The sequence below is a fragment of the Chrysochloris asiatica genome, unplaced genomic scaffold (genome assembly GCF_000296735.1).
Source record: "Chrysochloris asiatica unplaced genomic scaffold, ChrAsi1.0 scaffold00125, whole genome shotgun sequence".
Classification (NCBI taxonomy): Eukaryota; Metazoa; Chordata; class Mammalia; order Afrosoricida; family Chrysochloridae; genus Chrysochloris; species Chrysochloris asiatica.
In genome coordinates, this window is record NW_006408643.1 from 5,946,929 (window position 1) to 5,956,550 (window position 9,622).

General features: G+C 51.9%; 1 protein-coding gene across 1 annotated transcript; it reads right to left on the reverse strand.

The window, feature by feature from the left end:
* Window positions 1–706: 706 nt before the first annotated feature.
* Window positions 707–5,117, reverse strand: HMG20B (high mobility group 20B). Its single transcript, XM_006868949.1, has 9 exons — window positions 5,073–5,117; window positions 4,734–4,789; window positions 4,151–4,259; window positions 3,476–3,679; window positions 2,808–2,928; window positions 2,568–2,614; window positions 2,308–2,380; window positions 1,930–2,145; window positions 707–852 (listed from the first exon to the last, which is right to left on the reverse strand). The coding sequence occupies exons 2-9, from the start codon at window positions 4,769–4,771 to the stop codon at window positions 707–709; spliced, it is 954 nt and encodes a 317-aa protein (XP_006869011.1). The 5' UTR covers window positions 4,772–4,789; window positions 5,073–5,117.
* Between the last annotated feature and the right edge of the window lie 4,505 nt (window positions 5,118–9,622).

Consider the following 9,622-nt stretch of genomic DNA (forward strand, 5'->3'; position numbering starts at 1 on the left):
TAGTGCTTGCTATGTGAACTGGCTCAAGTCTGGGCCTCAGTTTTCCCATCTGAGAAATGGGACCAGCCATGCTTCAGTGCTCTCCCAGGCCTGTCATGCTCAGGGGATCCTGAGTGTTACCTTCTGGTCCCTTCACTGCCCAAAATACATACTCACAAGCCTCAGACTCAAAATTCTGCTTGTTTTTATTGAAAAAGTCTAGATTTTTACAAAGGTCCCTCAAATGGGTGCGATGGGGCTGATCAGCACCAACCTCCTTCCCACATACACACTCTGGCATGCTGGATGGGTAACAGGCAGAGGCCCCAACCTATGCTGTGTACTTGTGGCAAGCAGAGTGTGGCCTCGGGTATGTTGTGGCTTTTGGCTGTCCTGTGTCCTGAAGACCCAGAGTGGTAGGGAGAATCTGTAGCGTCAGCCCCCACCCCACTCCCGTGTCCTGGGTCCAGCGGCCACATTTGTAAGGTCTGTACCCCATACGTGTAGTGTGTGGCCGAGTGCTTTTCTTGGTATGGAGGTATGCGGAGTTAAAAGCCAATGTCTGTGTGTATGTGTGTGCATGAGCTATAGAAATTTAAATGGGGGGGCTAGTACCCCCAAGGTGCAGGATCAGGCTGGCCCCGGAGCCTCCTCTTCATGACAGGCGGGGAGAAGGCCATCCCACAGCACCGGCTTATGTGATCCAGATTCACAGGGGCCAAGACCCTCACAGGTGCTCGCTGGCGACCTGGGCCAGGATTTCCTTGATGCGGACGATAAGCTTCTCGTGCCGGGCAGGGTCGCGCTCGATGGCATCATGCAGCCGAGCCATGTAGAAGTCCAGGGTGCTGAGTGTGGGTGTCTCGCCTGTGCCTGGGGGGTCCACAGAATGGGGTATCAGCAGAGCGGAGGTAGTGTCTCAGGGAGAGAGGGGGCAGTGTATGTAGGATCATGGGGAGACTATCAGGGAATCCACCCATGGGACCAGGGGTAAGTTAGGAGGGCAGTCAAGATTATCAGGAGGCAGGGTCAAGGATAGCAGAATAATTGTAATCCTAAAGCGCTGGAGAGCACAGATGTCAGCTTGAGGACTAAGGTGCTCCTGACCCAAGCCATGGTATTTTCAATAACCTCATATGTATGCGAAAGCTGGACAGTGAATAAGGAAGATCGTAGAAGAATTGATGCCTTTGAGTTATGATGTTGGAGGAGAATATTGAAAGTACCATGGACTGCCCATAGAACCAACAGATCTGTGTTGGAAGAAGTGCAGCCAGAGTGCTCCTTGGAGGTCAGGATGGCCCAACTTTGTCTCTCATACTTTGGACATACTGTCAGGAGGGACCAGTCGCTGGAGAAGGATACCGTGTTTGGTAAGGTGGAGGGTCAGAGAAAAAGAGCAAGACTCCAGCAAGATGGATTGGCCAAGTGGCAGCATCAATGGGCTCAAGCATAGCACTAATAGTGAGGATGGCCCAGGATCGGGCAGTGTTTCATTCTGCTGTGCATAGGGTCACTATGAGTCAGTATCGACTCGATGGCACCTAACAACAACAAAAGAGGTAGAGATGAGGGACTGGCTATTAAGAGGGGCGGACAGAGGGGCCGGGGGTTGGGGGGTGGAGTTGAGGGGGAGGTTGGTGGTCATCAAAGGTGGGACATCAGAGAGTGATGTCAAGGGTTTGATGAGAGCACCATGGTTAGGGCCAGGGGTCAGCGATGGCAGACGTGAGGTGGCCTGAACTAGGCTCTCTCTCATGACCACCAAGGACAGGGTTCAAGTGGTCAGGTGCCCAGCTTGAGGCCTTGGAGTAAGGGGTTTGTGAGGTGGGGGGCATAGAGCACAGAATCTCGGATGGCCAGAGACGGAAAGTAGGTTGTTGACGGGAGGGTTAACAGACAGATAGTAGAAAGTGGGGGTCAGCCAGGAGCTGGGCCAGGGATCCGCACCAGGAACCGGCAGCGAGGCAAAGCTAGCTGTGAGCGCCTGGCGCACCGCCTGCAGCTGCTGTTGCAGCGCAAGCGTCCGCCGCTCCTCCAGCGCCAACTCCTGCTCCAGTCGTTCCCGTGCGCTGCTCATGCTCTGTGTGTGCCGCTGCAGAACCGCATTCTGCTCCTCGAATGCCACGTTCATCTTCCGCAGGCGCCGTAGCTCCGCCTCCCGCGCTGCAGGGGACCAGCGGGGAGGGCTCTAGTTGGCAAATTCCCTGCCCTCCATCCACTGCTCCCCACTTGCTTTGGCTTCCCTTGGCTCACCCCCCACTTTACTGGGTCTGCCCCTACAAACCAGGGAGTGGAGGATGGAGAGGGAGGCCACGCTGCGCTCACCTTTGTTTTGGTCCAAGAATTCTTCAGTGAAGATGGGGACGTCAAAGGTGGAGAAACCCTCACAGTCCCCGCCCTGGGGTGAAGGGGCAAGGAACAACTCATTTTAAAGGGTAGCCACACCGCTTCCTGAGATGCCCCCTAGCTTGGGGACATCTCCTTGGGCCACCATTGGCCTGAATGATCAAAAGTGCCCCACATACCTCCTTTCCACCCAGAAGTGAAGATCCCGGTACACTTTTTGGAGAAGGGGCACTTCTTACCTTGTGTCCGTTCAACAGGGTGTTTATGAGCCCTGAGCCTGGGTCCTCTGGTGGGGGAGGGAAGAGGACAAGGTCAGCCTCCCAGCCTCCTCTGATCCTGTATATTTGGAACACCCTCCTTTCCGTCCCCAGCACCTCTCCATCATAACTGCGCCCACACAAAGTCCCATCATAACTGCGCCCACACAAAGTCAGTGGCCTAGGGGAGGCCCTGCCTGGCTAAATTGTACCCCATCCCACCTTTCTTGATCTTCTTTTCCTGGACCTTCTCGGCACACATCTTGTACGCCTCCGACTGCTGGTACGCCCGCAGTTCCTTCATGTACTGCTGCTTCTCACGCTCGGCCTCGTCTAGGTACCGCTGGCATGGGCAGGGCAAGGGTGCTTGGTCGTCACTATTGCTTAGTTCTCACTACTGAACCTGTCTTAGCTCACTGCCCTTGAGACTAAGTCCCACTCCTCAACTTACACTCAGGACATTTGTGAGCTCTCCAACCTGACCCCAGTCTCCCATTCCACACCCCCAACTTTCAAGTGTGACAAAAACCTTAATCTACTCTGATCGCCTCCCCCAACTCCAGACTGCGCTGAAGCCCGGGCAGGGCAGCTTCCTCCATTCTTTTATGCCTGTTATGACTCCCACTTGGAGGTACAAACTAGGGGTGGGGTGATTTTTTTTTTGGGGGGGGTTTACATTTCCTTGACGATTTTGCCATTTTGAAATCAAGTCATTGGGTGGGTCTGAACTGCTAACCTTTCCTCTATCAGCCCAGCACTTAACCATTAAGCCAACAAGCTGCAGGTGGTCACTTATCTAGTGGGAAGAACCCTGTTCCCATCCTTTGGGGGTATGATTGTCCTAGAATGTTGACTTAAGGGAAGGGCTTGAAGGGTCTTAGAAGGCCCACCTGCTTATCCGCCGGCTGCAGCTTGCTCCACTCAGCACCTAGCATCTTGGTGATCTCAGGGAAAGGTAGATCAGGGTGGCGCGTGCGGATCTGTTCCCTCCGCTCATTCAGGAAGCGCACGTAGCCTGTGACAGGTGCCTTGGGTCCATTAGGCAGAATCTTTTTTCGCTTCTTGCCCTTGGGCCAGCCGCGCTTCTTCACCGGCTGCAGAAACATGTCAAGGAGTTGAGAGGGGCCTGGAGGGCAGGCCTGGGAAGAAGTGGGTGGGGCCAGATGAGTGGGCATGGTCTAGTGAAAAGGTTGGACCCAGAAGGGCTTGAGATAAAGTCTGGCCAGGGGTTAGGACACTGAGGGCTCCTAACTAGGATTGGCCTGTAGGTAATGGTGACTGGATTTTTTCCATGGACTGAGCTAGCTTGTTATGGACGTGGGTTCTCAAAGTAGGCGTAGCTTATTCCTGGAGAAAAGGCCCACAGGATGATGGGAAGTTCCCTCTCAAGGGGAAGTGAGCCCAGGGTACTGGGCGGGGCCTGGACCAGTTAGGGGTGTGGTTAGGACATGGGGCGGGGCCTTCGCTTGTGCCAGGAAATCTGGACTGTGGGCGGAGCCACAACCGATTCAACTCCAGCTTGGGGGCTGCACTCAAGGCTTCAGGCGGGACCCAGGGACTCTCACCTCCTCCTCATGGGGTCCCTTCTCTCCGACCCTTGGGCCCTCGCTGCGCTCTTGCTTGACGGCCACCATGAAGCCTCCGTGCTGGCCCGGAGCCTTGCCACCTGCTGGCCTGCAGTCACAGAACACCAGGGTCATACACCACCCTTAGACTCTTCCTGACCCACCCCGACCCCCCGAGTTTTTAGGGGACACCAAACACAGGAGTCCTGGTGTAGCGCTGTGGGTTAATGTGCTGGACTGAAATGTCGATTTGAACTGCAAGGTCGGCTGTTCAAGCTCACCAGCCGCTCCTTGGAAACCCTATGCAGGGACACTATGGATCGGAACGGACTCGACGGCACTTAACAACAACAACCGCAGGGCTGACAGCTATGGGGCATGGATCCCGGGAGGCGCTGTTGAAGGTAGGGCACAGCTAGGGGGATAAGTTGAGGTTCGCCGGGTAGGGGTAAGGACGAGGCAGGGTCGGGCCCGTGAGAGTCCCAGAGTCCAGACCAAGACTCTGGGGCCGGGGTTGCAGACTTCAGATGGGTGAATCGGGACTGGGGCTGCATCGGGGAGGGCTGGGGGCTGTTGCACTCACGCGGCTGCCGCGGGGGACTGCTTAGGGCCGTGGGACATGGCTGCTCCTGGCCGGACCTGTAACAGACACGGGGACGCAGGTGAGGGGCGCCCCCAGGCGGATCGCGACCGAGGCTCTCCGATCGTAACCCTGGGAATGCTGGACCCGAGACGCCTGGCGGGGGCTGGATCCGGGGGGAGGGAGGCCTCGAGGGCGGCCGCCCCGGGATCCTTTGTTGGGCGATCGTCCCCCGGGAGGCCCGGGTCCTCTTACCCCGGCCCTGGAAAGGCCCCGCCTCGGTGTCGGGACCCCCACGACCCGGCCCCCTTTCCTGGCCCAGAGTTCCGCGGCTGTTTTCACCTCCAAAGAAACTTTCCCGGAGCTCTCGGCTGCTGCGACGCTCCAACCAACCGCCCCGCGCCCCGCCCCCGTCAGCCGGCCCGCGCCCCGCCCCCGCCATGATAATGAGGCTCTCCACAGCTCACCGATTGGACAAAGCCTTTTTTTAGGGCGTAACCATGCAGGTGAAGGTCGGCGCGCCGGTCGGCGATTGGTTGAGGACACTGCGGAGCCGCGAGGAAAGTGGGCGGGAAGGCTGCGGGCGGTGCGTCAAGTTCGGCTGCGCTCGGCTGCTATCGGGACCAATCAGAGTGCTTTGGCAGGCGGCCTCGCCAGGCGGAGCCTCTTAAAGGGCCAGTAAGACCGGCGGAGGGACTCCTCCTACTGGGTTTGAAGGCGAGTCTCCCCGCCCCTGCCAGATCAGAGGACCCACGGATCCAGGTCGGGCCCCGCCCGGGTTGCCATGGGGACGGCTGTAGGTTGTTAGAGAAAGGAGTTAAGGTCCTTGGAGGGAGCTCTCAGCACCTGGACAAGGTGGGACCTTTTCTTAGCATCCTGCAAAACCTTGTGGGGCAGGACTTTTCCTGTTGTTGTTCTCTCCACTTAGGGTCCTAATGCCTCGCGGTGACTCGACTTTCCCTCTTGCACAATGGGGACATTGCCCCACGCCCAGAACAGGAATGCTGCTAAATTGGAAGAATACGAACAAGATGGCAAGGAAAGCTGTGAGACTGAAAGGCTCAGAAGGACAGGGGGTCTCTGCACTTGGAGACCCCAGGCAACAAACAGTCTGGCCCTCTCCATGTGGGCTGGACTGGGGCTGCCCCTGCTCCCAGGGTGGCAGTGGTGGTCACTGGGTGACCCTAAACTATTCTCCCTAGCTCTGCTCCAGCCGCATGGGCCTCTTGACTGTTCCTCCAACTTTTCAGGCCCAATCCGGCCTCAAGGCGCTTCCCCCAGTTAAGAGTTAACGCCTTCATTCTTTGCTCAAATGTCACCTTGTCAGTGAGTCCTTTTCAAATTTGTACCCTGTCCCAAACGCTCCGTTTTCCCAGTTTGCGCCATAATGTACCTGATTGGTTCATTACTGTATTTTTAGCACCTAGACAGTACCCAGCTGTTCCACTGGAGAAAGAGGAGACTTTCTGCTCCCGTAAAGATTTACTGCCTCGGAAACCCTGTACAGGGTCACTATGAGTCGGAACCGACTCCACAGCACATAACAACAACAACAACAGCAGGAAAGTACCCACTGCGTCATTGAGTAGCTTCCAACTCATAGCGATCCTGTACAGTTTCCAAAGCTGTAAATCTTTACTGGCACAGAAAACCTCATCTTTCTCCTGTGGAGCAGCTGGTAGACTTGAACCAGCTACTTTGTGATTTGTGATCCAGTGCTTATCCTGCAGAGAAACCATGCTCTGTACCCACACTAGGTAGACACACACTGAATAAATTAATCAATCCTGTAAATTTCCAAGAGGTGGTACAACTGCCAGGAGACCTGCCTGGTTGGTGTAAACAATTTAAGTGCTTGGGTACTGAGTGAAATGTTGGAAGTTCAGATTCACCCAGAGGGGTTTCATATGCCAGCCTGGGCATCTGTTTCTGAGAGGTCCTAGCCTTGAAAACACTGTGAAGTACAGTTCTACTCCGCACACATGGGATTGCCATCAGTTGAAATTGACATCAGGAACAAATGCAGTGACTATGGAAAACAGTCTGGTAGTTCCCCAAAAGGTTAAAAATAGAGTTACCATGTGACCAAGAAATGCCACTCCTAGATGCCTTCCAAGAGAATTGGAAGTGTGTCCACACAAAATCTTGTATGTGAACGTTTTTTTACAGCACTGTTTACAATAGCCAAGAAGTGGAGAAAATACATGTATCCATCAACAGATGATGGAGAAACACTAAGTGTTCCATCCACACAATGGAAAATTACTCAGCCATAAAAAGGAATGAACACATCAGGTATCAATCCTATCCCCTCTGTATACAAGATAGATAGAGATAGGCAACTTAGACATTGGCTATATAAAATGAAGAGGCAATAAAGGCACGAAATGAATGGCTTACAAGTTTTCAAGAGGGAGTTTAGTTTCAGAGTGTACGTGAGAAGGTAGCGTCCCCACTTAATAGTTTTCATATTGTCTAGACGGGTCTGGTGAAAAGAGATGGGGATAAGATCCTTATGATTCAATCATAATTGTTATCACGACTAATTGTAACTGTCACAACTGTAAAGGTAGACATTTTGTAACAAAAAGGGTGGAATAATTAATCTTACAGTCCAGGAACAGAGGACCCTTGGACCATCAAAGGAGAAGAGCATGAGTGGAAGGGGGGACTCTATCCAGAGAAGCAGCGACACCAGAGATGGAGGCAGAGATCAGGACATGGAGAGAGGGAGCAGCTGAGGACTCTAGACTCATGGAAAGAGAAAGACTGAGTGCTGGCAGCCAGGAGGCAGGCTTGCAGAATGTGCTCTTTGGTTATTTAAATGATTATATCTTCCTGAGTGTTTTTTGCATACATCCCCCCTCCAAAAGACAAAACAAAACAGAGAATAGAAGCAAATACTGCTGAATAATGATGCATGGAAGAGATTGTCATCATTACAATGAAACGATGGTGTAAAACCGATGTTCTCCATGTAAACTATCACTCAGTTCACAAAAACATACAACAACAACAAAAAGGAATGAAGTTCTTATACACATTACAACATGAATGAGTCTTGAAAACATCGTTCTCCATGAAAGAAGACAGACACAAAAGACTACAGTGCCTTAAATGATTCTATTTATATAACATATCCAGAACAGGAAACTCACAGAAACAGAAAGTAGATTAGTGGTTGCTAAGGGTTGGGGAGGATGGGAGGGGGATGAGGAGATCATGGGCACAGGTTTCTTTTTGGGAATAAAGAACATTTTCTGAAATTGGATTGTGAGAATTACACAACTCTGGGAATATATACAGAAAACCCACTGACTTGTACTTTAAATAGGTGAAGTGTTGTTGTTGTTGTTGTCAGGTGCCATCGAGTCGGAATCGTCTCATAGCAACCCCATGCACAGCAGAACAAAACAATGTCCGATCCTGGGCCAACCTCACTACCACTGCCACACTTGAGTCCATCAATGATGCCACCTGGCTGATCCATCTCATTGGGGGTCTTCCTCTTTTTCTCTGACCCTCCACCTTACCCAGCATGACATCCTTCTCCAGCGACTGTTCTCTCTGGACAATGTGTCCAAAGTAGGAGAGACGAAGTTTAGCCATCCTGGCCTCCAAGGAGCACTCTGGCTGCACTTCTTCCAAAACAGATCTATTGGTTCTTTTGGCAGTCCATGGCACTTTCAGTATTCTCCTCCAACACCACAACTCAAAGGCATCAATTCTTCTACGATCTTCCTTATTCACTGTCCAGCTTTCGCATCCATATGAGGTGAAGTGTACAGTATGTTAATTAAATCTCAACAAACCTGTTGTGATTTGTTTCCTTCTAACAGACAGCCAAGGGCTGAGGAAAACAACCATGTCCTAGAATCTCAACACACCGGATTCCTGGCTCCACTCTTGCTTAATTGGCTTGAGATTTCGCACACTGCTTTTGCTGCTCTGCTCTGTGATAAACAAATCAGGAGTCCATCCAAGGAGGAATGGATCAACACCCTGTGGTCCTTCCTCACAGTGGAATATGATTCCACTGTGAAAAAGGAATGAAGTCTTCATACACACCACACAAGGATGAGTCTTGAGAACATGCCGAGTAACAGAAGTCAGGTACAAAAGACAGATACTGTCTGATCTCATGCAAATAAAATCCCAGGGGTAGGCAAATGCCTGGAGACCAGAGTTGCTAAGTGGGAAAAGGGGAGTTCTTGGTAAAGGGACATTGAGTTTCTGTTAAGGGGAAGGAGAACATGTGGGAAAGGATAGAGGTGAGGGATAACACATCATTAATGTCATGAAATAGTAAACACAAAAATTATTAAAACGGAAAAAATTAAAAAAAAACACTTTTCATTGTGAATCGAGTGAAGGTTTACAGAGCAAATCATCAGATTTACATTCAAACAAATCCAATACTTTGTTTCATTACAACGATTACAATCCCATTCAAGGACCATCATCAGCTGACAGTATGTCTTTCTATTTATTCCTCCCTGTGTCTTCTACTACTTGCATCTTTCCTTTGCCAACCTCCCTCTCGTATGTTACTTCCCCCTTTGGCTGCCGTTGTTGTTAGGTGTCATCGAATTGGTACCGACGCACAGTGATCTTATGCACAACACAATGAAACACTGCCTGATCCTGGGCCAACCTCACTATCATTGCCACGCTCGAGTCCATTAATGATGCCATTTTGCCAATCCATCTCGCTGGGGGTCTTCCTCTTTTACTCTGACCCTCCACCCTACCAAACATGATATCCTTCTCCAGCGACTGATCCCTCCTGACAATATATCTGAAGTATGGGACACAAAGTCTGGCCATCCTGGCCTCCAAGGAGCACTCTGGCTGCACTTCTTCCAACACAGATCTGTTAGTTCTTTTGGCAG

What these genes read in the sequence shown, in the direction of transcription:
- HMG20B (XM_006868949.1), bottom strand. Translation starts at nt 4,771, where the DNA reads ATGTCCCACGGCCCTAAGCAGTCCCCCGCGGCAGCCGC. An exon ending in AGGGACCCCATGAGGAGGAG is followed by an intron (nt 3,680 to 4,150) that starts GTGAGAGTCCCT and finishes ATGTTTCTGCAG; the next exon opens with CCGGTGAAGAAGCGCGGCTG. An exon ending in GGAAAAGAAGATCAAGAAAG is followed by an intron (nt 2,615 to 2,807) that starts GTGGGATGGGGT and finishes CTCCCCCACCAG; the next exon opens with AGGACCCAGGCTCAGGGCTC.